Below are 26,304 nucleotides of genomic sequence, written 5' to 3'. Positions count from 1 at the left end.
AACAACTCTGTACATGGTACCTTGAGTCTAGCAAGTGCGCTATACTCAGTAATTGTAATCGTTGTTCCTCTGGGCTTTGAATGGTGCACAGATCTGAAAATGGGGCCTTCTGTGCCCCTACTCAGGTGGCTCCTGTCACCAACATGTCTTCCACCTGAGCCTTCCATCCTTCCCCCTCCTTCCCCTGAGAGGATCCCCAGCCCCATCCCGTGTCTCACTTTTCTTATTCACCGATTCCCCCTCTCCTCTGATGCCAAAGGGCAAAGACCTCTGTTTTTCCAGAATATCCTTTGTAGCTCTTCACTGTTTCTCTCCCTCCACTCACTGACTGTGTAAACTTGGTCATGTTTCTTAATGTGTGCAAGCCCCTACGTGCTTCTCTATAAAATGGGGCAATAACAGTCCCTTTCACCTAACTGAGTGGTTGGGAGGAGTCAATGATGTCATGCAGGTAACGCTCCTGGCAGGCAGCCTGGCATGTCTTAACTGCACAATAAATACAAGTTATTGTTGTTATTCTTTTGGCGCCCCACTCCCTTGACTGAGGATGCTACCTCCTGGACCCAGACCATTCTCTCCCGGTATGTCTGTCCCCACCAGTGGCTGGCAGTGCTTTTCCCTGCACGAGTCCTCCTGCCAGTAGCCAGCACGAATCTTTGCGCCCCAGTAAAGTGTAGTTTGCCCCCATTACCTGCCCTTTTACGGCTGATCAGCCTGAAATCTCCAGCTCAACCCACCCTGTGTATCAGACACCCCGACTCCTTCAGCAAAGTAACAAGAAAAGACAAGCCCCTCCCACCTCCCTGTCCATCCCTGCTTAGGGAGCCCAGGGGACCACGATGAGACAGCATAGTGTATCGAGTTTATTCACAAATCCCAGTACAACCCCCTTCAGGGACTCCAGAAACCTGTCCCCCACCCACAGCCCCTCCAGGTCATGTCAGCTGATGTGACAACGGCAACATTAGTCTCCCAGCAAGGGCGGGTGCCCATTTAGGGCATGATGTTGGCGACGCTCTGGAAGAGAGAAGGAGAGCAGGGTGAATGCTGGGTCCACAGTCATGACGAGGGCCTAAGACCTCAGCCCCACCCCTCAGGAGAAGCGCAAGGGGCACTGGCTGCTCTGGCCCCGGAGTTATGTTCTGACGAACAGCTTCAGGAAGACAGCATTCAAACGTAAGAACACGAGGAAGCCAGCCCCCGCAGCCAGAGGGGCTGGGGCCTCTGCAGGAACCAGCAAGCCTCGTGTGTTTAGCCTCAGAGGATGCTCTGCAGCCCCCATAGCCCGGGATACACAAGGGTGGGCCTTCCTCCTCCATGACACACCCTCACCCTGGCCTGCACCCAGTCTCAGGCAGCAGATATAATAAATGCAAAAAAAAAGCGTGGGTGCGGAGGCTTATGCCTGTAATCCCAGCACTTTGGGAGGCTGAGGAAGGGGGGATCACTTGAGATTAGGAGTTCGAGACCAGCCTGGCCAATATGGTGAAACCCCCGTCTCTACTAAAAATACAAAAATTAGCTGGGCATGTTGGCGCGCACCTGTAATCCCAGCTACTCAGGAGGCTGAGATAGGAGAATCACTTGAACCCAGGAGGTGAAGGTTGCAGCGAGCTGAGATTGCGCCACTGCACTCCAGCCTGGGAGACAGAGTGAGACTCTGTCTCAATAAATTAAAATAAAGAAAGAAAGTCAGGAGGTTACTTTGAGCCCCAAGTGGGAACAAGGATTCCACAGGAGCCTCTACACTGGGGTGACCTTGCACCAGGGAGAGGACAAAGGCACAGGCTCCTCCTCTCAGCATGAAGCAAAGGCATTTGCAGCAGGGTGGGGACAGGAGGGAAGTCAGTCAGGAATGAGGACAGGGAGAGAGAGGGAGTGAGCACAGTCAGCAGCCCCTCCCCCCTCCCTGGCTCCCAGGGGCACCAGGGCCCCTGAGGTGTTTTCTGCCAGCTGGTGTTTGCCTTGGTGGAAATGAAAAGCACCCAAAAGATGAGGGCAGGGTGCAAAGGGGAGGGAGCAGGTGGAGAGAGGGAAGCCCAGGACTGGGTATCAGGTTGGAGGGTCCAATAGACACTGGGAAGGGGTCGGGGTGAGAGTGTCTATCAGGACGCAGAGCAGAAAGGAGACACTGCGTGGCACTCACCCTCCACAGAGCGGGAAGGTTGATGAAAGGCGTGTTGACCGAGGCCTGCAATCCAAGGACAAGAAGGTCAGTTTCCAGCGTCCGACCCACAGCCATGCTAGGAACTCCCAGGGGCCTTCTCTCCCCTACCCTGGAGTCCGCACTTACCCCAGAGGCTAACGGCGTGGTTGTGGCCCCTCCTTGATGGCCGGAAGATCCGCCTTGATGGTTGCCCTGTGGACAAAGCCCAGACTCTTGTTACAAACCCTTAATCCCGGGGGTCTCCCAGTTCCCTTTCCCCAGTGACCTGGTCCCCTCCAGGGTGACTGGGGCTGGGGTGGGAGGCACAGCTTAACCCACTGCCTTCTCACTATCCAGAAGAAAACTCAAAGCCCATGCTCCCGTGGGCATTCTGCCTCCTGCTACCTTTTCTTCCCCAAAGCCCCTTTTAATTTCCTTAACAAAGTGCCCTCAGTCACGGAGGAGGGGCTGGTGGAAAGGGAAGGTAGAGGACCCATGCCATTATCAGGACCTAGTTTCACCTCAGCCCTGACCTCAAATCTACTCTTCTATGCCCTGTCTAGCCGCATCCCTAACTCCCCTGATCCTTGTCCTTAACCCAGCCCCAGACACTCAGCCATGCACCCCAGCAGCGCCCCCAACCCCGGTTGCTGTTGCGAGCCCCAACTCCCACAGTGCACCTCTGCTCGTGGCACCCTGCAGCCTGCCATTCCCACTCCTCTACTGCACCGTTCCTCCCCACCCTGGCTCTGTCTGGCGGCCGATGTGGCTCTGGGCTTTGAGTTTGGAGCCAGTCACATCTTGCAGATCCCAGGACCCCTTATGGAGCCTGGAGAGTGAGGGCGCACAGAAGTCCACCCTCTCCTGCTCCCCATGCTCCCTTCTTGGTGTCTGTTCTGTTGTGAGTGGTGCTATTTGCCTGCCTCCAGTCTCTGTTCCCTCTACATATTTTATTTTATTATTATTATTTTTTGAGACGGAGTCGCACTCTGTTGCCCAGGCTGGGGTGCAATGGCACGATCTTGGCTCACTGCAACCTCCGCTTCCCGGGTTCAAGGGATTCTCCTGCCTCAACCTCCTGAATAGCTGGGATTAGAGGTGCCCGGCACCACACCCAGCTAATTTTTGTATTTTTAGTAGAGATGGGGTTTCACCATGTTGGCCAGGCTTGCTCTTGAACTCCTGACCTCAAGTGATCAGCTTGTCTCGGCCTCCCAAAGTGCTGGGATTATAGGCATGAGCCACTGAACCCGGCCTCTGTTCCCTCTACATAAATGGGTGAGAGAAACCTTCCAGAAAAACTCTCCTGGCTGGGCAGTGTAGGGGAAGAAAATCCTGGCCTGCCCTCCGCCAAAGCTGGGCACTAGCCACAGGACCTTGGCACGTCCCCTAACTTCTCTGAGCCTTTGTTTCCTTATCTGAGAATCAGGGCGCCAGCAGCCTCATCTTGACCACATCAGAGGGTAGTTATGGAGATTGCACAGGCCAAGGCTCATCTGCAAAAGCTGTTCCTCATGCTCACTCTCCTCACCAGGTTTTCTCCACACTCAATGCCTTTGCATTGAGTGCCTATACTAGATCTTGATCTCAGGAACTGTTTCCCATTCCCCAGGAAGGGCTTCACAGTCCCCACTTGAGGCCCTCTTAACCAGGAGGGCAGCTCCCTGAAGGTGGGACGGGGTGCCCGCCACCCTGTCTGATACATGCTTTGCAGATAAGGTGGCTCACCCCATCTGACCAGCTACCACCAGCTCCTCTGTAAGGGAGATGGGGAAGGGGGAGAAGCACAGTGATATAGCTGCCCAAGCTTCTTTCACCAAACGAAGACTACATGGACCCCCCAAATGTCCCAAGGGTTTAATCTTTCCCTCCCCCAACCCCCCGTCCCCCATTTCCCCATCCCTGTTCACCTACATTCAGCAGCTGGTTGGCCTCCTTGCTGGCTTGGTTGACCCCATTATGAGCATTCTGTGGCTCCTTCCCGGCCTGGCCAGCAGCATGGTGGGCACCTTGGCCAAGCTTCTCCACTTCCTTTCCAGCCTGGTCAGCAGCATGGTTGACCCCTTGGCCAAGTTTCTCTGCTTCCTTCCCAGCCTGGTGGACCCCAGTGTGGAACCCTTGGACCGCTTTGTCTGCTTCCTTTCCGGCCTGTTCAAGGGTATGGTGAACTCCCTGGCCAAACTGCCCGGCCTCCTTCCCGGCCTCGTGGACCCCGGGTTGGACACCATGGACTGCTGTGTCTACCTCTTTCCCAGCCTGCCCTGCTGCGGAGTGAATGTTTTGGCCAAACTGCCCCGCCTCCCTTCCAGCCTGACTAATGCCATGATGGAGGCCTTGGACCACTCCGTCTCCCTCCTTCCCCACCTGCGAGGCAGCATGGGGGACTCCCTGGCCAAACTTCTCTGCTTCCTTCCAGGCCTCATTAACCCCATGGTGGATCCCATGGCCGAGCTTCTCTGTTTCCTTCCCAAACTGACTGGCAGCATGGTGGACCCCCTGGCCTAACTTCTCTGCCTCCTTCCCAACCTGACCAGCAGCATGGTGGACCCCCTGGCCTAACTTCTCTGCCTCCTTCCCAACCTGACCAGCAGCATGGTGGATACCCTGGCCAAACCTCCCTGCCTCATTTCCTGCCTGCCCCACAGCTGGGTGGGCCCCCTGGCCGAGCCTTCCTGCCTCATTTCCGGCCTGCCCCGCAGCATGGTGGATACCCTGGCCTAACTTCTCTGCCTCCTTCCCAACCTGACCAGCAGCATGGTGGGCCCCCTGGCCAAACTTCTCTGCCTCCTTCCCAACCTGACCAGCAGCATGGTGGGCCCCCTGGCCAAACTTCTCTGCCTCCTTCCCAACCTGACCAGCAGCATGGTGGGCCCCCTGGCCAAACTTCTCTGCCTCCTTCCCAACCTGACCAGCAGCATGGTGGGCCCCCTGGCCAAACTTCTCTGCCTCCTTCCCAACCTGACCAGCAGCATGGTGGGCCCCCTGGCCAAACTTCTCTGCCTCCTTCCCAACCTGACCAGCAGCATGGTGGATTCCCTGGCCAAACTTCTCTGTTTCCTTCCAGCCCTCACTGAGACCATGGTGGGCCCCCTGGCCAAATCTCCCTGCCTCATTTCCCGCTTGCCCTGCAGCATGGTGGGCCCCCTGGCCAAACCTCCCTGCCTCATTTCCTGCCTGCCCCACAGCTGGGTGGGCCCCCTGGCCGAGCCTTCCTGCCTCATTTCCGGCCTGCCCCGCAGCATGGTGGATACCCTGGCCAAACCTCCCTGCCTCACTTCCCGCCTGGTTGACCCCGTGATGGACCCCGTGGTGGATCAGTTTGTCTGCCTCCTTCCCAACCTGTCCAGCAGCGTTGTTGACCCCATGGCCAAACTTCTCTGCTTCCTTTCCTGCTTGTCCAATACCATGGTTGATCTCATGGGCTACCTTGTCCATTCCGTGGTTGAGCCCCTGGACGCCTTTGTCCAACTCCTTGCCGGTGTGGCTCCCCATGTTGCTAAGTCCGTTGAAAACCTTCTCCACTTCCCTTCCAGCGTGTGTGATTCCACTGTTGATGCCATCCAGGGCCTTGCCCACCTCTCTCTCTGCATTGCTCAGCCCTCGGTTGATCCCTTCAATGACCTTCTCAATGGGGTCATCGCTGGCCGCCCATCCAGGCAGGGCCCCCAGTAGCAGAAGGAGGGAGCAGGAGCTGACCAGATGTGCAAGATGCATATTGCTGGGAAGGTCGGGGAGGATGCAGAGAGGAGCCTGGGAAGCCACACTGCTATTTATTCTCTCTCCCTCTAGCCCTCTTCTCCACCCTTCATGACTCAATTACCCCTGTGAGGCACTGACTTGATCCTCAGTCAAGGAGGTGTTTCCCAGGGAGATTTGGAGTTGAGCAATGGAGAGGAGGAGGAAGAGAGGGTGAGTCATGGATGGAGAAGAACTCTGGCATCTTTGCTTCTTGCCCTCCACCCCAGAGATGGGTGTCTGCCCTTCCAACCACCTCGTCTTTTCATTCCTCACCCACTGTCCAGGCCTCCTCTCTCTCAAACCAACCTTCCACACTCTCTGGGATGCAGGGGATTCCTCAACACCTCACTCCTCGCAGGCATCTAAGCCTCCAGCTCCCCCAGCAGTGAGGGGCTACAATGATGGGAGGCACTGTCTGGAGAGGGAAGAACCCTAGGGGGTTTGAGGGAGTTATCAGACCTCATTCTTGTGGGCCGGCCCCTGCCCTTCACTCATTCTATTCCAGCCACACAGGCCTTCTCCCTGTTCCACAAACAAACCAAGCTCATTCTTGCTGCAGGGCCTTTGCACATGCTCCTCTCTCTGCCTAGAATGCAGAACCCAGATCTTCACATGGCTGGCTCCTCCTCATCCATACTTGACTTAAATGCCAACTTTGAAAGAAAACTTCCCCTGACCATAACATGACATTAATTATATACTCTGTAGTATCACCCTTTTGTTTTCACAGCAAAAAAAAAAAAAAAAAAAAAAAAAATTCTGAAATTATCTTTATTTTTTATTGCCTGTCTCACCTACTAGGAATGTAAATTGGTCGTGTTGGTCACTGCTATATTCATAGCTTCTTGAACACTGCCTGGGGTTCAGTAAATATTTATGGACTGGACAAATGGATGGATTCAAGGAAGCCAAGGGAAGAGACTCCAAGCCCAAATCTGGGTTTCACAGAGTGCTGGAGGGAAGGGTGCCTGGGTTGCCAGGACAGCATAGGGTCTCTTGGGGAGTGTCGCGGATTTTGGAGGGGGGATCCCATTCCTGTCACAGAACCCAGACCGCCTGCCTCCCAGCCCTTGGGCAAGGGCAGGGGGCTGATTGGCATGAGCTGGAACAGGACGCAGTGTCTCCTGAAAAGCCGGTCGAGGCAGCCACAGGGAGGGGCTGAAGACCCGGGGCAGCAGGAGCCTGTGAGACAGAACCTGGGCTGGGGCCAGGCGCTCACCCTTCCTGCCCTGCCTGCATGGGCCCTCCTAAGCCCCAACCTGAAGCTCCAAGTGTTGACATTTTGGCTCAGGTTGGAGGGGAAACAGCTGAGAGTCTGACCTTGGGCGTGAAAAGGCATTGGAAGGAAGGGCAGGTGGTGGTGGGCAGGCTTCGGGCAGCAGATGGATCTAGGAGCCAGTGTGGAGGAGGCTAAGACCAGAACAAGAGCCAGTGGGTGGCTACAGTGGGTGCAAGGGTGAAAGATATTTGGGTTTTGGTGCCAAGGGGAGAGACTGAGAGAGGGGTGGAGGTGGGATTGCTGGTGGGAAGGCCAGGCAGGAAGGAATGTGCAGGGTGTGAGCAGCTGGAGGTGGCAGAGCTATGTGTGTGGGTGCCCAGGTGTGGCAAGAATCTGCTCGTGTTTTCAGGCTTTGCTCAAACAAGGGTGCTAAGGCCCACTCCCCTCAGAGGACCCAGGGTTCCTCTCCAGCTCCTGGACACTTGACTCCACCCAAAGACAGGCATCCCAGGACAGATACTCAGAAGCTTCTGCCTTCTCTGGGCTCTGCCTATAGAGGGTGACTAAGTGTGCCACCTCTCCAAGCTTGAGTTCATCAAATCTGTTCCCCGGTTTCACACTCCAGGGAAACTTCCTGGGCAAACTCAGGTGTGGTTTTTCTGCCCTGGTCCAGGGCCGAAATGATGGAGTTTCCCACACCAGGAGGTGGCTGGGCAGAGAAGCGTGGGTGATGAGTGTCAGAATCCTAATCCACCCGGAGATCAAGAGGTGGGGTTTCTCCCCCTTTGAACTATGTTCCATCTTCTTTTTGTTTTTTTTGGAGACACAGTCTCGCTCTATCCCTCAGGCTGGAGTGCAGCGGTGTGATCTCAGCTCACTGCAACCTCTGCCTCCCAGGTTCAAGTGATTCTCCTGCCTCAGCCTCCTGAGTAGCTGGGATTACAGGTACACGCCACCACACCTGGGTAATTTTTGTATTTTTAGTAGAGACGGAGTTTCACCATGTTGGCCAGGGTGGTCTCAAACTCCTGACCTCAGGTGATCCACCTGCCTCGGCCTCCCAAAGTGCTGGGATTACAAGCGTGAGCCACTGCACCCAGCCAAAATCAGCCCTTTTTTAATCCTGGTTTTGTCAATGTTATATTTTTCACCTCCTTGATTGTACACCAAAATGTAGCCCCCTTTGTTTAATTAATCATCTGTGTTTTGGTCTCGGTTCATTAAAACCTCCTCACCTGTACACCCAGTTTACTTTCTTCTCCCAGGCTATCAAAGAAGGAGAACCTCACCCTGCCCCAGTCCCATGGCAGGTGCTTGGCAAATGAATTTCCCATGGATGTTGGTGGAAGGAAGAGGTTATGTCATTCTGCCCCTTCTTGCATCCATCCCTCTCTGGGATGGTGACTCCTTCCTGGTGCAAACCCCGACTCCCCCTGAATCTTGGTCACAGCTGCGTGTCAACCTGCTGTGCAGGTGAGGGTGCCTGCCTGTGAGTCACTGAGGTGCAAGCAAACCCCTACCCCGGGGCTGCAGGGGAGGGAGCTGTTTGTCCACTTGTTCTTTGTGTTGTTCTAAGTGCTGGAGGCACAGTTGTGAACAAACAAACAAGAACAGGAGCCCTGTGAGGGGCTTAGAGCCCAAGGGAGAGACATAGAACAAATAAACCAATCAATAGATCATGACAAACTACATGAAAAGCTACAAGGAAAAGAATGGGTGCTGCCAGAAGATGTGACGTGAAGAGTGTGGTAAGATTGGCAATCAGGGCCGGGCAAGGTGGCTCACGCCTGTAATCCCAGCACTTTGGGAGGCCCAGGTAAATGGATCACCTGAGGTCAGGAGTTTGAGATCAGCCTGGCCAACATGGTGAAATCCCATCTCTACTAAAAATTAGCCAGGTGTAGTGGCACATGCCTGTAGTCCCAGCTACTGAGGAGGCTGAGGTGGGAGAATCGCTTGGATCCAGGAGGCAGAGGTTGCAGTGAGCCAAGATCGCATCATTGCACTTCAGCCCAGGCAACAAGAGAGAAACTCTGTCTCAAAAAAAAAAAAGAAAAGAAAAGATTAGCAATAAGATGAAACCTGAGGAATTGACATTTATTCATTCAGGCATAGTTTATTGGGCTAATGTCTTTTTCCGATTTTCAGACAGGGTCTTGCTGTGTCACCTGGCTGGAGTGCAGTGACACAATCATAGCTCACTGCAGCTTTGACCTCCCAGGCTCAAGTGATCCTCCCAGCTCAGCCTCCCTAATAACTGGGGCGACAGGTGTGCACCAACACACCTGGCTAATTTTTTTATTTTTTGTAGATACAGGGTTTTGCCACGTTGCCCATGTTGGTCTCAAACTCATGGGCTCAAGTGATCCTCCCACCTCGGCCTCCCAAAGTGTTGGGATTACAGGCATGAGCCACTGCACCCAGCTCACAAACACCTTTTAAGTGCCAAACACTTTTCTTGTCAATGGGATATAGAAGTGATATAGATGACGTCCCTGGTCTCTCAGAGCTTACAGTCTGGTTGGCAAAGACAGTTGGCAAGAAAACAATTTTTAGAGAGACATGTGCTCTAAGGAAAATAAAAACATAGACAGTGTAGCCCTAGAGAAATTTTGCACATTGGAACATAACCCAGAATGGAGAAGTCAGACAAGGCTTCCTGGAAGATGGGCAGAGATTGGGGGGAAGGGGGTGACGGCTGACAGTGACAGAGAAAGGAGGGAACTTAGATGGGGAGTCTAGAAAGCCTCTCTTAAAGAGTGGGAAACCAAGAGGCAGCCAACGGAAGCCCTGGGTGGGTTTTCCAGGCATATGGAGGCAGCTAGAGTCACTCCGGGGGAGAAGCCAAGGAACAGTATGGAGCCTGTGTACTTCAGGAGACGGAGAAGAGGAAAAGGCTTTCAGGAACGGTGTAAAAGGTGGAATTCCAGGCTGGGTGTGGTGGCTCACTCCTGTAATCCTAGCATTTTGGCAGGCTGAGGTGGGAGGATCACTTGAGCCCAAGAGTTCTAGACCAGCCTGAGCAAAAGAGTGAGACTCTCTCTCTACAAAAAAATAAAAAACAAAAATAGCCTGCCGTGGTGGCTGCAGCCACTGGAGCTGGTGGCTCCAGCCACTCAGAAGGCCAAGGCGGGAGGATTGCTTGAGCCCAGGAGTTCAAGGCTGCAGTGAGCCATGATTGCACCACTACACTCCAGCTTAGGAGACAGAGTGACACCCTGTCTCAAAATAAATAAACAAATGATAATTTTAAAAAGTGGGATTCCACTCCAGACAGCAGTGCGTGGCCATGGAACGGTGGTGCATAGCATGCTGACGTCCCATGCCTCTACGGGGATGGGATGTGGTGGTCTCAGGCCTCTGGCTTGGGCACCGCCTCCTGGGTGGCGTCACTGGATACTGTGACGTCACTGGGTACTGTGACATCACTGGGCACTGTGACATCACGGCAAGAAGCCCCGGATCCACCAGCCCTGGCGCTCCGCACGCACCTCAGTAACATCGCGGCAGGTCCCAGGGCAGCCAGGCCAATTATAACCTTATAAGAGGCCATGTCGAAGCGAGACATCGTCCTCACCAATGTCACTGTTGTCCAGTTGCTGCGACAGCCGTGCCCGGGTAAGGGAAGCAGCGGAGGACGCGGGGGAGGGGTGGAAAGGGTAGTGGGGAGCATCTGCACCCTCACACCTGTGCCGCATCCCGACCGCCCTTCCTGGCGTGTGCACCATCTAGGGACAAGGGGATCGTCTGCCCTCCCTCCCTCCACACCCGCCACTGTGCTGGCAGAGTGGGGTCTACCGCGATGGCGGGGAGACCGGGCCTCCGCCCCCAGGGCTGGGTAGGCTTTGCGCCGCTATCACGCGGTGGAAGGAGCAGAAACGAGGGCGCATCGGAGGCTGCAGCCTAAAAGTGGCGGAAAGTGGGAGGGCTTAGGAGGGGCTTATGGAGAACCCAGGGGTGCTGGGCTTCCACGTAAAAGTGATGTTCATGGCGCTTTGCGTGAGGTGGGCTTTGCCCTCCCTGTGATGCACAAAACAAGGACACTTGCAACCTTGCCGGGGACGTACTGACCACTTCGCAGGCGAGAGCTCAGGGAAGCCTCACCACCACTTGAGAAGGCCAATGTGTGCCCGCAGTTTGCAGAGCGGACAACAGAGGTTAAGAAAGGGCAAACTACTTCGTTAGTCTCTCAACTAGGGCGGCACGCGCGCACACACACATACACGCAGTCATTTTAGCCGGAGGAACCGGGTCTTCCGGGTGGGCTGTCCCCATTCCCACGCTGTTCCCTCACTTCCCACGGGCGGCGGTCGCAGGGGTAGGTGGGGCCGGGATGGGCGCAGGGCTTGGGTCCAGGAGACCCTGGAAGACATAGGAGCAGACAGGCTTAGCAGCCATAACAGCCATGAGACTTGAACCCCTGCCCCGCGCATCACTGCTCCGCGGCCTCGGGCTTCATTTTCCCCTCTGTAAAGTGGGTTTATAGCGCATGCCTCTCGGGATTCAGTGGGAGGGCAGCAGTGAGGAGCTCGGCACAGCACCCAGCTAGCCCCCAGGCTTTTCTCCAACCCAGGGACCCCACCCCTACAGTGGAGGGGAAGAAAGTGCAAGGCTGGGGGTGCTGAGAGAGGAGGAGCATCTGAGTTTTCTTCGGAAAGGTCACCCATTGGGCTCAGATTCCCACCCTGAACCAGATGTACAAATCCCCTTCCTCCGATAGCAGAAACAACCCCCAGGGATTCTAACATCCTCAAGTTCACCAATAAACACTAACACCTTCATGAACTTGGACAGCCACTGGAAACACCCATAGTCCAGCCTCAGGCCACAAGGTCTGTGGCAGCAGGGAGAGGTCAGGGAGACAGACAGGCCAGCTGGCCCCCAGCTCCCAGCCCCACCACCTCCCAAACGCCTTTGATGTGGTGACGAAAACTTGGACTCCCACTATCCCCTTCCAGCCCCTCTCTACCTACCCTCTGCTGTCTCCCTTTCCTCGTGAATCTGCGTAGGATCAGACTTCCCTCCTCTATTAAAATCAGCTCCTATGTGTGGGCCTCAAGATCTCACTGAGCCCTCACAGCAGCCCCAACGTGGAGGATCAGCCCCGAGAGGTTCATTAACTTGCTCAAGTCCACAGAGCAGCAGGTCTGTGTGGACTGAGCCAGGCTTGACTTTCCAGCTTGAAACTCTCTGCCACCAGGACCCCTGAGTCTCTACTTCTCCCCTCTTCTCAAGCCCTCCTCTGTAGCTCAGGTGGCTGCTACCTCCAGGCACAGGTGTTTGTAAGTGCAGTCTGGGAGTGGCAGTGTGTGTGGAGAGGTGGGAGCCAAGGCGAGCTTCCATGGGCTTCACAGAGTATGATACACGGCACTCTCTAAGCTTCCCTGGGGATAAGAAATGCCTGGAGTACTTATTTTATTTACTTATTTGTGTGTGTGTGTGTGTGTGAGAGAGACAGAGTTTCGCTCTTGTTGCCCAGGATGGAGTGCAATGGTGCAATCTCGGCTCACCGCAACCTCCTACTCCCGGGTTCAAGCGATTCTCCTGCCTCAGCCTCCCAAGTAGCTGGGATTACAGGCATGCGCCACCACACCTGGGCTAATTTATTTTGTATTTTTAGAAGAGACAGGGTTTCTCCATGTTGGTCAGGCTGGTCTCGAACTCCTGACCTCAGGTGATCCACCCACCTCGGCCTCCCAAAGTGCTGGGATTACAGGTGTGAGCCACTGCTCCTGGCCTGGAGTGCTTACTAAAAACAGGATTTCTGGGCCTCCATACAGACCTACGGAGTCCAATTTTTCTAGGAAGAGCCCTCCTCAGGTGATTTTTTTTTTTTTTAGACAGAGTCTCACTCTGTCGCCCAGGCTAGTGTGCAGTGGCACAATCTCGGCTCACTGCAACCTCTGCCTCCCAGGTTCAAGAGATTCTCTTGCCTCAGCCCCACTAGGAGCTGGGATGACAGTATTTTTAGTAGAGAATGGGTTTCTCCACATTGGTCAGGCTGGTCTTGAACTCCTGACCTCAAGTGATCCACCCACCTTGGCCTCCCAAAGTGCCAGGATTACAGGCTTGAGCCACCACGCCTGGCCACTCTGATGATTCCTATCATTGGAACAGCTTGGGGACCACTGGGCTAAATCAATTATTGGACAAGTTCGGGGAACAATCTCCAAAATACTAATGCATGTCAAACATTTCCTGGGCTTGGGCATAAGCACTCCATGTATTACCTCATTTAATCCTCACAACAACCCTCTAAGAAAAGTACTATTATCTCCCCTTACAGAGGAGGAAACTGAGGCACAGAGAATGTCACCCCAAGCAATCTGTGTTGAAAGTACATACCCAGGCCGGGTGCGGTGGCTCACACCTGTAATCCTAACACTTTGGGAGGCCGAGGCGGGTGGATCCCCTAAGGTCAGGAGTTCGAGACCAGCCTGGCCAACATGGTGAAACCCCCATCTCTACTAAAAATACAAAAATTAGCCAGGCGCCATGGCAGGTGCCTATAATCCCAGCTACTTGGGAGGCTGAGGCAGGAGAATCGCCTGAACCCAGAAGGTGGAGGTTGCAGTGAGCCGAGATCAGGCCACTGCACTCCAGCCTGGGTGACAGAGCAATACTCCGTCTCGGGGGAAAAAAAAAAGAAAACGAAAGTACATACCCAGTGAATTAGAATCTCAGGAAAGAGCCCTTGGGATTGATATTTTAAACAAGTTTATTCTGTAGAGAAAGTGGGTTTGGGAAACACTGGGCTAAATGGTTAGTCACTAGGGGCAAGGAACCAGCAACAGACTCTGGGCAGCAAAGACAGTTTGTTCTCTTTCACTTTGGTGGCCGGGCAACCCATTTTCCCTCCCTTCCCCCGCATAGTGACTGGAGCAGTGCCTCCACCTGAGCCCAAGGTTGAAATAGAGCCCCAGCCCACACCAGTCAGGGATGAAATAAAGCCACCGCCGCCACATCACCATGTGCCCCGGGAGCTGACTGTGGGCATCAACGGGTGAGTCTACTCCAGCCCCTGATCAGTCTGAAGCCTTAGAGCCCAGCCCTTCCTCTGGCTGCTAACTGGGGGCACCTCCACATTGGCCCCCATCAATGCTTTCATTCCGACGACCCTGGAGAAATAGCCCGGAGTAAGGCAGACAGGGCCCCATGCTCAGCCCACATTCTGGTGGGGAAGACAGTAATCAAATAAAGAAATGACATTGTTCAGTAGAGTGTGCTGGGAACAGCGTAGAACCCAGTGGAAAAGTAAGGCTGGAGAGGGCAGCCTCTGCCAGTGATCAGGGAAGGCCTCAGGGAGAAGGTGTCATTGGAGTTGGATCAGAGTGATGAGGTGCAGCCAGCTCTCAGGACACCTTGCTGGGGAAGGTGTCTTCCAGGCAGCAGGACAAGCAATGATTCTGGGGCAGAGGCGAGTTCAGTGTGTTCAGGGACAGCCAGGAAGTCACAGTGGCTGGTGTCCACCAAGCAAAGGGAAAAGGAGGGAGGCCGGTGGGAAGCCCAGCGGGGGGCTGCTACACCACAGTGAGGAATGTGGATCTTGTTTTACTAATGGACAGTCGTGGATGTTTTCATGCCAAGAGATGTAATCTGTCTTGAAGCTTTAAAAGATCCATCCAGGCTCACACCTGTAAACCCAGCACTTTGGGAGGCCAAGGCAGGAGAATCCTTTGAGACCAGGAGTTTGAGATCAAGTGTTTGAGGCCAGTGTGGGCAACATAGCGAGACCCTGTTTCTACAAAAAAAAATTTGTAATTGTTTAATGAAAAAATAAAAGATCCATCCAGCTACAAGGTTAAGAATAGGGGTTAGGAGCCAGGCACAGTAGCTCAGGCCTGTAATCCCAGCACTTTGGGAGGCTAAGGCAGGTCTATCAACTTTAGGTCAGGAGTTCGAGACCAGCCTGGCCAACATGGCGAAACCCCGTCTCTATAGAAAATACAAAAATTAGCCAGGTGTGGTGGTACACGCCTGTAGTCCCAGCTATTTGGGAGGCTGAGGTAGGAGAATCATTTGAACCCAGGAGGCAGAGGTTGCAATGAGCCCAGATAGCACCACTGCACTCCAGCCTAGGCAAAAGAGCTAAACTCCGTCTCAAAAAAAAAAAAAAAATAGGGGTTAGGGAACAGATTAGGAGAGGGAGCTGAAAAAGCAGTGAAAGGGCTGGTGAGGTCATCTTAGCAAGAGATGACCGTGGCTGGCACAGAGGTGGTTGCCTTCTTCCCTTGGATTAAGGATTCCCAACCAGCCTCCTCGCCATTACCCCCTCTCTCCCATCCCTTCCTCTGTCTGTCCCCGGCCAGATTTGGACGCATCGGTCGCCTGGTCCTGCGCGCCTGCATGGAGAAGGGTGTTAAGGTGGTGGCTGTGAATGATCCATTCATTGACCCAGAATACATGGTCAGTAGCTGGCAGGGGGCAGGAACAGCAGGGTGGGACTAGGGTGGGAAGGGGGCTTAGGGAAGCTGTATGGAAGGCTCTCAGCTGCAATGTGAGACCTTCGCCAAAGAGGGGACTCTCTAGGGATCCTCGCCCTGCCACCCTAAGACTGGGAGCCATTCCATCCCCCACAGGTGTACATGTTTAAGTATGACTCCACCCACGGCCGATACAAGGGAAGTGTGGAATTCAGGAATGGACAGCTGGTCGTGGACAACCATGAGATCTCTGTCTACCAGTGGTAAGGAGAGCATCTGTCTGATGCACGGCTGTGACATATTGAGACAGGGGATGTGGAGGTGGCTAAAATGGGATTCCAGCCTCTCACATGGGGTTCTGAAACCACCCCCAAAATTGCATGTGCATGCCTCTAGGTACTAATTTGAAGAGGGGAGTCTCAGATAGGTCCTTCACCCCTAAAATGGTTAAGAAGCACTAATCTAAAAAGATGTCTCACTGTACTCAAGAATGCTTTTTATTTTTATTTTTTTTAGGGACGAGGTATCACTCTCTTGCCCAGTGTGGAATGCAGTGGTGTAATCATAGCTCACCGCTATGAGACCTCCCGAGCTCAAGTGATCCTCCCACCTCAGCCTCCCGAGTAGCTGACACAAGCCACCACACCTGGCAAATTTTCTGTAGAGACGAGGTCTTGCCATTTGGCCCAGGCTGGTCTCAAACTCCTGGTCCCAAGCAATCCTCCCACCTTGGCCTCCCAGAGTGCTGGGATTACAGGCACGAGCCATCACATTTTGCTTTAACACACATTTGTATGTTTTCTTGGGGGCATATCAACATGTCCAGAACTCAACTCTTGATTTCCCTTCAACCCCACACCTATTCAGCTCCCACTGACCACTGCTGGTCAACTGTGCCTGAAATCCAAAGGGAGGAAGGTATAATGAGGCTTGTGCGAACATCCGAACATCCATTCCCATCACGGCCTGAACCAGTGTTTCAGGTTTACTTTAGAATGCCCTGGGCCGAGAGAAGGGCTACATTCAGTTAGTTGGGAGAGCTTAGAATTTTATTTTTGGCTGACATTCACCTTTCTAATGTAAACTATTAGCCACACCTGGCTCTGTGGCTGCCTGGGGCTTTTACACACACACACCCACAGGCACGCACACATGCACATACAGGCACACTAGTGAACCCTGTCCTGGCCCAGGCAGGGTCTGCAGCCTCCCCAGCGCCCCTCCCCACAGATCTAATCTCAGCCCTTCTCCTTGCAGTTACTGGGGGTAGGGTGAGAGATAAAGGAGCAGGGATGGGTGCAGGAAGTTTGCGGGCAGGGGGCAGAGACTGGAGAGTCAGTGAAAATGGAAGAAAGCTGCTTAATCCAAGTTTGAAATCAAGACAGCAGAAACAACTCCAGCACCGTAGTTATCATGCAGACTTCAACATGGCCACCACCATTCCTGCCACTTGGAGTCATCCCCCTTCCCCACCTAGCTGCCCCCTCCATCCACGGCCCCAACCCGGGTGTTGCCTTCTCTGGTCACTCATGCAATGCAATGCGGTTCCCCGCCCCTCCAGCCTCCTCTCCATTCCTGCACTGTTGGGCTGCACAAGCCAAGCTGTGTGCCTGCACTCTGACCTGTGCTGCCGCTAGCTGGCTGGGTGACCTTGGGCAAGGGACCAAACTTGCCTGAGCCTCAGTTCCCCACTGTGATGGGGAACGCACCACAGCAGTAGCTGGGAGCACGAGTGGAGTGAACACGTGATTGTGGACACTCAAATGGGCACTTCCCACAAGGCCATGGCCTTCCAGGGAGGGCTCTGTCAACTGGTGCCACCACAGTTGCTCTGGCATTAGGATGTACAGGCCCTGGTAGACATTCAGAACTTCCTTTGAATGAATGAATGGAATCCTCAAAACAGCCAGTGGGCAGGAGGCTGGGGCCCATGGCAGCCTTGGGGAGGGCCTGGGGTCTTCTGGGGCACATTCCTTGCCTCAGGCCAACTCAGCAATTGCTGCAGAGGAATCGGAAGTGTCCTGAATTTGGAAGGCAGGAAAGGGGGGTAGCTGAGAAGAGCTAGTTGGGCCAGATGATGGAAGGCGGACTGACAGAGCAAGAGACAGGAAGAGGATAACCATGTACTATGGCCTTGCGGGGCGGCCGATTCATTCACTCATTCAGGCAGTGGAAGGAGGAGTGCAGACACGAGCTGGGGCCAGCCACCTGCACTCCAGCAGGCTCTCCCTCTCACTCCCCTCCGCCCTGATAGCAGTAAAAAAAATGCAAAAAATGACAGTGGTAGCACTTCCTCATTGGGTTATGAAGATTACATGAGTTTAATACAGGTAAGGCACTTAGAATATGGGCACATGATAGGTGTTCAGTAAACATGTATAAAATGGCTAAAAAAAAAAAAAAAAAAAAAAAAAAAAACATGAGGCCAGGTACAGCAGCTCATGCCTGTCATCCCAGCATTTTGGGAGGCTGAGGTGGGAGGATCACCTCAGGTCAGGAGTTTGAGACCAGCCTGGCCAACATAGCAAAAACCCATGACCACTAAAAATACAAAAAACAACAAGAAAACTAGCCAGGTGTGGTAGTGCACGCCTGTAACCCCAGCTACTCAGGAGGCAGAGGCAGGAGAATTGCTTGAACCTGGAAGGTGGAGGTTGCAGTGAGCCAAGATCGTGCCACTGCACTCCAGCCTGGGTGACAGAGTGAGACTCTGTCTCAAAAACAAAACGAAACAAAACAAAACATAACAAATAAACAAAGAAAACCCATGAGGCCAGGCACAGTGGCTTACACCTATAATCCCAGCACTGTAGGAGGCCAAGGATCACTTGAGCCCAGGGGTGCTAAAGCACCCTGGGAAACAAAAGTGAGACCCCATCTCTACAAAAAAAATTAAAATTTAGCTGGGCATGGTGGTGTGCGCCTGTAGTCCCAAGCTGCTTGGGAGGCCAAGGCAGGAGGGTGGCTTGAGCCAGGAAGATCAAGGCAGCAGTGGGCTCTGATTGTACCACTGCACTCCAGCCTGGGTGACAGAGGAAGACCCTGCCTCAAAACAAACAAACAAACCCCACAAACATTGATTGAATCCCTCATTGAGGGGAGCAGGCTCAAGGGCAAAAGAAACAGACCGACACGACCGAGAATCACAGAAGGAAAGCACTCGGTTACTCGTGATAAACCTGGGAAGGAAGAAAGCGGAATACAGTTTATTCACTTAATGCTTATTTGTAAAGCCAAGTAGATAATGGCAATACTAGATGTTTAATGTGCTTCAAATACAAACGTCTGTCAAAATACCAAGTAAAAACGTAAATTTATAAAACAGGAAACCAGAAACCTCCCCCTACTTACCTTTCTAATGTAAACCATGAGCCACTGCTGCCCCAAGGCGGCCTCAGGCTTCAGGTGTCCTCCGGGAGCTTTTTCTTTAATGGCAGTGTCTGTTTTCAGGGACTCTCCTGGCCCTTGGCAGCCAGCTTCCTCTTGCAGGAACTGAGGGTCTAGGAGGGTTCGTGGCGAGGTTGTCGGGGTTGGGGACCAGAAAGCAGCCAGGCAGGCCTCACAGTCACAGAGTCCACATCCCGGGCAGCATACGGAGAAAGGGTCTGAGCTGGCTGACAGCAGTCAGGGTTGGCGCCTCTGAGGAGGATGAGGGCTGAGTTGGGGAGGTCACCGCCTGTATCCAGGCATAGCAGAGGTGGTGCAACCAACAAAGGGAAGGTGGTCCGAAGTGGGGCAGTGGTGAAAAGCTAGGCCAGCGGAGTGGAGCCCATCTGGAGCAAGTAAGTATGTGGGTGGGAGATGCAGGTGGTTGCAGGTGGGCTGGCACCTGCTCAGCCTTTCAAATGGTGAAGGCTGTGGACTATGAAGGTGGGGCTCAAGCAGGGGAGACTGACTCAGCCCTGCCACTACCCCACAGCAAGGAGCCCAAACAGATCCCCTGGAGGGATGTCGGGAGCCCCTACGTGGTGGAGTCCACAGGCGTGTACCTCTCCATAGAGGCAGCTTCGGTAAGCCGGGGAGAGGTGTCCAGGGCCAGCTGGGGGGATGATGGCGCCAGAAGCACCTGACACCCATGCTTCCTCCCCAGGACCACATCTCAGCAGGTGCTCAACGTGTGGTCATCTCCGCGCCCTCGCCGGACGCACCAACGTTCGTCATGGGTGTGAATGAAAACAACTATAACCCTGGCTCCATGAACATTGTGAGGTAAGGGGGCCAGTGACATCCTGCAATGTGTGGAAGGGAGGGTAGACTCGTCCTCTCCACTCTCAGCCCCACTGGATTCCTGGTCACTCCTGGCTTCTGCTTCTCCTTCCTGAAACTATCTGCTAAAAACGCATGACTTCTGGAGGACAAGCTTGGGGAGCCTCCCCAGCTGCATCTCAGTGCCTCCTTCAGTCTGACGGTGTCCGCACAGATCCCTCTCACCCTCATCCTGACGTTTCACAAAACCAAGTCTGCGTGCATACCCCAAGAGGGGTAAGGGTGGAGGGGTGGCTCTGCAACTCACCTCACAGTGCCTGTGCACACCTTGGCTGTTGCAGCAACGCGTCCTGCACCACCAACTGCTTGGCCCCCCTTGCCAAGGTCATCCACGAGCGATTTGGGATTGTGGAAGGGTTGATGGTGAGTTGAGGATGAGGGGCTGGGGCAGGATGGCAGGGAAACCCCAACCTCTTCTTCCCAGGCCTTGCTTACTGTATGGAGTTAAGAGGGAGAGACTGGTTTCAGGAGGAGAGGCCCACCAGTGCAGAAGTCTTTTAAAACACTGTATAACCCTCAGGCAAGGCTGGACCCTGGCCTGAACACATCCCCTCCTGTGGTCTGTGCTGGTGGCCCCACCAGTCTCCACACCTAGGCCACCACCCTAGTCCTGGAAAAAAGAGGTATGGGAGCTTAGGAGCACGAAGGCCTCATCTTGGTCCTTCTCTTCCCCAAGACCACAGTCCATTCCTACACGGCCACCCAGAAGACAGTGGATGGGCCATCAAGGAAGGCCTGGAGAGATGGGCGGGGTGCCCACCAGAACATCATCCCAGCCTCCACTGGGGCTGCGAAAGCCGTGACCAAAGTCATCCCAGAGCTCAAAGGGTATGAGGACAAGGAGCTGCAACCAGGGTGGGGGCATACCCCGGGAGGACTGGACTGGCCCTCAGTCCTTAAGGGGAAAGCAGGAGCCTGGCCCGGCCACAGGGCAAGGGGAAATGGAGGGCAACATTCCTAAGTTCTGACTCCTGTTCTTCATGGGGGATTCTCCAGGAAGCTGACAGGGATGGCATTCCGGGTACCAACCCCAGATGTGTCTGTTGTGGACCTGACCTGCCGTCTCGCCCAGCCTGCTCCCTACTCAGCCATCAAGGAGGCTATAAAAGCAGCAGCCACGGGGCCCATGGCTGGCATCCTTGCCTACACTGAGGATGAGGTAGGGGCTGAGGAGAGGAGACCCTGGGAAGAGACCTCTGGGGAGGGACATGATTTCCACTTGCCAGGGAGCTGCTCTCAATGTGTCAAGACAGAAACTGCAGGGCGGGAAGGAAGATCTCCCTGCCTCAGGGCCTTTGCACTTGCTGTTCCTTTGGTCTGGAATGCTTGCCCCCCCAGATGACCACACAGTCTGTCCTTACTTCCTCCAAGTCTCTACTTCAACCTCCCTCTTCAGCAAGGCATCCCCTCAAAAGATGTTCTTTCTGTGGCCCTATTCCCTCCTGAAATTTCTTGTCAGTCACTGTTGACCCCAATGGTGTGTGCATTCCAAGAAAACAGGGATTTAGGGGCTGCATTTTCACTTTTGTGGCTCCAACCTGGCATACAGCAGGTGACCAATACATGCTTAGTGAACAAAACAGTTCTCATTTTTTTCAATACTTGTTCAGGGCCAGGCCATGGCCAGGTGCGCCTTCTCTGTGAGGAGTGGATGCCATGGTCATGGTGGACCCCTGTATGTCCACCTTGGTGCTGTCTCCCTGCATTAACTCCTGCAGGTCCACTTTCCCACAGTCACCAGGATCTTTTGTTTTAATGGAATCACACTGCATCACCCGTTTTCAGGAGTGAAACACTCCTGTGGCCTTTCATGACACTAGGGCTAAAACCCTCAGGTTCTCCATTCCTGCAGCTCCTTCCACCTCAGACACTGTGTTGAGGGCCAGAGCCAGTGAGATCTTCCTAGTCATCTAGACCCAGGCTCATGGCCACCCCTCAGAGAGGCCCTCCATACTGGCCCATTCCAAATGCTTGCATTATTCCTAGGAAAGGGATGTACTGGTACAGCATGAGGGTGTTTGTGACCTGTGCCCTTTGGTCAGACCCCAGTAGAGTGCCTTGGTCCCTGTCCCCAGAGACTGAACACAGTAGGGCTACATCAAATATAGATGAGTGCATGGATGGGCGATAGAGCTAAGAGCTCTGTCAGCTCCTGGAGGTCCTTGCTCTGCCGGACACACTTATCTTTGAAATTCTGACGCCCAGGTCGTCTCTACGGACTTCGTCGGTGATAGCCACTCGTCCATCTTCGATGCTAAGGCCGGCATTGCGCTCAATGACAATTTCGTGAAGCTCATTTCATGGTAAGGGGAAAGGAGCTGGAGACTTGCAGGGGAACTAAGGGGTGGTCGGAAGGAACCCCCTTGAGCCTGCCAATCCCTCCTCCACAGGTACGACAACGAATATGGCTACAGTCACCGGGTGGTCGACCTCCTCCGCTACATGTTCTGCCGAGACAAGTGAAACGGAAAGGTCCCTCCTTTCCTTCCCAGGGGCCAGGGACGGAACATGTGCCTCCCGTTCCTGCATCTGGCTGCCCGGGGGAGGAAGGGCACCCGGGGCGGACGCCCCACGCCGCTGGGTCCATGGTGAAATAAAAAACAGTGCTCACAGCTGCGTCTCGTATTTCTGCGCCGGTCACGGCGGGTTCTGATCCGGGTTTGAGGCCCACCCCACCCTTACTCGATCTTCTGCGCCCACGGGCGAGGGGTCGCGCTTGACACCAAGCCGGGTTCCACTTCGGGAGACAGAGACAGCGATGGTAGCGAGAGAGTCCCCGCATGGCCGGAAGTCACTCCCCACAGCGCTGGGCCGGGAGCGCTGGCAACCAGGCCGGGCTACGGGCGCTCTGACGTCACTGGGCGCGACGCCCCGCGCCGGGACTACGGATCCCAGAAGGTCGCGCGCGGGCCCCCGCCAGTCAGGTGGGCACCAGGTCCTGGCCGTGGCGAAAGTACCGGCGGAGCCGGAGACTCGCTGCCGGAGACGCCGCCTCGCGATCCCCGCGCGGGCGGGACCGGGCGGCCGGCGTCATGACCCTGTTTCACTTCGGGAACTGCTTCGCTCTCGCTTACTTCCCCTACTTCATCACCTACAAGTGCAGCGGCCTGTGAGTGCGGGAAGGGCGCAGGGCGGAGAGGGCGCGGGGCCCGGGCCGATCCTCACCTCCCGCTTCTCCAGGTCCGAGTACAACGCCTTCTGGAAATGCGTCCAGGCTGGAGTCACCTACCTCTTTGTCCAACTCTGCAAGGTAAGGGCCGCCGGACTCCACGTGTTCTGGCCCCCAGGCTCTGCAGACCCAGGGACCCGCCCCCGTTGCGTATCCCCCGCCACGGTGGGAACGCCCTCGGGACTCCGCATAGGGAGGCGTCAGGATACCTAGAAAGGATGGACTTTAAAAAGGGCACGACCTGAGAAGAGGCCTAAAAGCAACTTTTGCGTCACACTTAGTAAAACTGAGAAAACGTCAGTAGTGTGGTTGGCTAAGAGGTGTTTTCTTTTGGTGCGATTAAGAATGATTACTGATTCCCTACATGCTGTTAACACTGCCCAAGGAGCAGCACCTTCAGACCTGACTCAGATGCCCTGTGATCACCCAGAACTCAAACTTCCAGCCCCCTCGGGGACCCGGGTACCTATCCTCTATTTCCTCCATTCCTGTAATCTTGCCACCATCTGGTGGTTCCTCTTCCAGATGGGTCCCCAGAACCTGTCCTGCCCTCCTCATACCCACGAACTTCCCACAAATCCCACGTGGTTTATCTTGATCCCCTCACCTTGAAGTGACCTCTTTCTGCTTTCTGTTCTCAGATGCTGTTCTTGGCCACTTTCTTTCCCACCTGGGAAGGCGGCATCTATGACTTCATTGGGGTGAGAGGGGCCAGGGAAGGGCAGGGAGTGCAGGAGTGGGGCTCCCTGTCCCCTGTGCTTACTTAAGCTTCAACCTGACCCGCAGGAGTTCATGAAGGCCAGCGTGGATGTGGCAGACCTGATAGGTCTAAACCTTGTCATGTCCCGGAATGCCGGCAAGGGGGAGTACAAGATCATGGTTGCCGCCCTGGGCTGGGCCACCGCCGAGCTTATTATGTCCCGGTGCGTGCAGCAGCCTGGAGCCCAGACACCTGAGAAGGAACACCTGGGTTCCACGGGGGTGCTGGAGGGCAGGGGCTCAGAGCCTGGTACTGAAGGTGTCTGGGTACTGGAGAATCCCATCCTTTGCCTTCCTCAGCTGCATTCCCCTATGGGTCGGAGCCCGGGGCATTGAGTTTGACTGGAAGTACATCCAGATGAGCATAGACTCCAACATCAGTCTGGTAGGCACTCCTGCTCTCCCACACACACATTTCTGCTGGCGGCCATACTCCTACCGAGGCCTGGCCCCAACTTTCCGCCTCCCTCCAGGTCCATTACATCGTCGCATCTGCTCAGGTCTGGATGATAACACGCTATGATCTGTACCACACCTTCCGGCCGGCTGTCCTCCTGCTGATGTTCCTCAGTGTCTACAAGGCCTTCGTTATGGAGTGAGCTGGGTGGGGTTTAGGGCTGGGTCCAAAGTGGGGTGGGTTATCTAGTCTTCCCTCCCTCATTGTGACATTTTCCTGCAGGACCTTCGTCCACCTCTGCTCACTGGGCAGCTGGACAGCCCTACTGGCCCGAGCAGTGGTAACGGGGCTGCTGGCCCTCAGCACCTTGGCCCTGTATGTCGCCGTTGTCAATGTGCACTCCTAGGCTTGGTGTCTCAGATATTGATGTACCCTTTCCCTGCCTCGCTTCAGGTTTTAGTGAAGTAAATAGTATTTGGAAAGTTGCTTCTGCCTCCATTTCTCTCTCTTGGGAACTGTCTCCCAATACCGTGCCCACCTGGGTCCCAGAGGCCCTGGTTCTGGGTCAGGAGCCAGGTAGACAAGCTGGAAGCTAGCCAGTCACTGACTTGTCCCATATCCTGTTCCTCAGGCTCCTAGTTTGCCAGGAGTAGACAATGTTTGGATGATCTTTGAGCAGTGGCAGAGGCCAGGGCCCTCAGGGAACAGGTGATAGAGGGGAGCTAGAATCCAAGAGAAGGCCCTTGGGGCTCTTCCTCTCCTCACAGCCTCAACCTGGGCCTCCCCACATGGGCCCTTCCCAGGCTGGTTACCTCCGAGGCTCCTGGCCCCAGTGTCCTCCTCCAGTCCATCCTCTGTATGGCAGCCAGGGGATCTATCTGAAACCCATCTAACCGGGTCATCCTCCCGCTTGCAACCACTTGCAGCCCCTTGTCATACAGCGGACAGTCCAATTGCTCGGCCTTTGGTTTTATCCAACCAGCAAAACCAGCTTTTCTGAAACTGCTCCCTAGAATAATTTGCCCAGCCAGATTCTTAACATCGTTCAAGCCATGGGGTCAGCATGAGGCTGGGGGGAGAGTTGTGACTGTGAGCTCCTCAGTTCTATGGCCCTCAGATCAGATCCCAGCCTGAGCCTTCTCAGGGTGGAGTGGAGAGACAGCTGCAGCCAAGGAGCAGAGCAGTGGGGCCCCCAGCTTCGACATTGTCCTGGATGCCCCCCTCCACCCTCAGCCTTCCTTGGTCCACTGAAGCCAGCTCCCCGCCTCTCTCTGAGGGGGATGTGTCAGAAGTTTTGAATGTCATGTTTAAGCTCCACTTTGATGCACACCTTCCCCACTCAGGAAGATGCTCCCCAGCCCTGACGTTCCCAGTGGAGTGCCCCAGGGAGTAGGTTAGGGCAGTTGCCCCTCCTCTTCCTCTAGGCTGTTGAGGTTCCATATGATTTTTTTCTTTTTTTTTTTTTTTTTGAGACAGAGTCTCGCTCTGTCGCCCAGGCTGGGGTGCAGTGGCGCAATCTCGACTCACTGCAAGCTCCGCCTCCCAGGTTCACGCCATTCTCCTGCCTCAGCCTCCCGAGTAGCTGGGACTACAGGCGCCCGCCACCGCGCCCGGCTAGGTGTAATTTCTAGTAGAGACGGGGTTTCACCGTGTTAGCCAGGATGGTCTTGATCTCCTGACCTTGTGATCCGCCCGCCTTGGCCTCCCAAAGTGCTGGGATTACAGGTATGAGCCACCGCGCCCAGCCCATGATTTTTTTTTTAAGGTTAGGCCTAGGAAAGCTCGCTATGACCATCTCAGTGTTTCTGGAGGGAGCATTTGCCCTCAGACAGAGCAGCTGCCATCTAGGCCCATTCTTTCTCATTGTTTGGAGTAAAGACAGGGTCCACGGGTGTCGGGAGCTGGGAGTGATTGATCGCCTTGACTTAGATGTGGAAACGAAGTAGATAGGGCAGTCTATCTGGGTGGACTTGTGACAAGGTCACTTTCTCCCACACTTCCATGCCCCACATAGCTCTTCACACATATTGAGACAAGTGTAGGTTGCAGAAATTACCAGCTGGAATAATCCCAGCTTACATGGGGTTCAGGGAGAGAGACTGGAGTGGTAAGGGCTGAGTTGGCAGAAGATGGTGAAGCCTGGGCAATTGGACTGTGGGGATCCAGGCTGCAGGTGATCAGGGTTAT

At 54.6% G+C, this 26,304-nt stretch overlaps 3 protein-coding genes across 6 annotated transcripts; 2 read left to right on the top strand and 1 right to left on the bottom strand.

The window, feature by feature from the left end:
* Positions 1 to 843: 843 nt before the first annotated feature.
* On the bottom strand, positions 844 to 5,928 carry SBSN (suprabasin). 4 transcript variants are annotated; one of them, XM_030913138.1, is made up of 5 exons: positions 4,943 to 5,927; positions 4,061 to 4,780; positions 2,294 to 2,359; positions 2,147 to 2,191; positions 844 to 1,017 (listed from the first exon to the last, which is right to left on the bottom strand). In XM_030913138.1, the coding sequence occupies exons 1-5, from the start codon at positions 5,858 to 5,860 to the stop codon at positions 994 to 996; spliced, it is 1,773 nt and encodes a 590-aa protein (XP_030768998.1). In that variant the 5' UTR covers positions 5,861 to 5,927; the 3' UTR covers positions 844 to 993. The 4 variants fall into 4 exon arrangements, with proteins under 4 accessions (XP_030768998.1, XP_010367596.1, XP_010367597.1 ...); XM_010369294.2 differs by having other exon boundaries at positions 4,061 to 4,294; positions 5,573 to 5,910; XM_010369293.2 differs by having other exon boundaries at positions 845 to 1,017; positions 4,061 to 4,294; positions 5,486 to 5,925.
* Positions 1,615 to 22,402, top strand: GAPDHS (glyceraldehyde-3-phosphate dehydrogenase, spermatogenic). The gene is made up of 11 exons (XM_030913137.1): positions 1,615 to 2,212; positions 13,977 to 14,106; positions 15,413 to 15,509; positions 15,683 to 15,789; positions 19,446 to 19,536; positions 19,617 to 19,735; positions 20,074 to 20,155; positions 20,469 to 20,620; positions 20,789 to 20,951; positions 21,998 to 22,095; positions 22,183 to 22,402. Exons 3-11 carry the CDS (start codon positions 15,450 to 15,452, stop codon positions 22,253 to 22,255), a joined length of 945 nt encoding a protein of 314 aa, XP_030768997.1. The 5' UTR covers positions 1,615 to 2,212; positions 13,977 to 14,106; positions 15,413 to 15,449; the 3' UTR covers positions 22,256 to 22,402.
* A 233-nt stretch (positions 22,403 to 22,635) lies between these two features.
* Positions 22,636 to 24,603, top strand: TMEM147 (transmembrane protein 147). The gene is made up of 7 exons (XM_010369297.2): positions 22,636 to 22,901; positions 22,973 to 23,042; positions 23,603 to 23,662; positions 23,748 to 23,884; positions 24,021 to 24,105; positions 24,194 to 24,315; positions 24,400 to 24,603. The coding sequence occupies exons 1-7, from the start codon at positions 22,825 to 22,827 to the stop codon at positions 24,521 to 24,523; spliced, it is 675 nt and encodes a 224-aa protein (XP_010367599.1). The 5' UTR covers positions 22,636 to 22,824; the 3' UTR covers positions 24,524 to 24,603.
* The last annotated feature ends 1,701 nt before the right edge of the window (positions 24,604 to 26,304 follow it).

This window comes from Rhinopithecus roxellana, chromosome 12 (genome assembly GCF_007565055.1).
Source record: "Rhinopithecus roxellana isolate Shanxi Qingling chromosome 12, ASM756505v1, whole genome shotgun sequence".
In the NCBI taxonomy this organism is placed as follows: domain Eukaryota; kingdom Metazoa; phylum Chordata; class Mammalia; order Primates; family Cercopithecidae; genus Rhinopithecus; species Rhinopithecus roxellana.
Note: the sequence above shows the minus strand (reverse complement) of the source record. Positions and strands in the feature narration are given on the sequence as shown.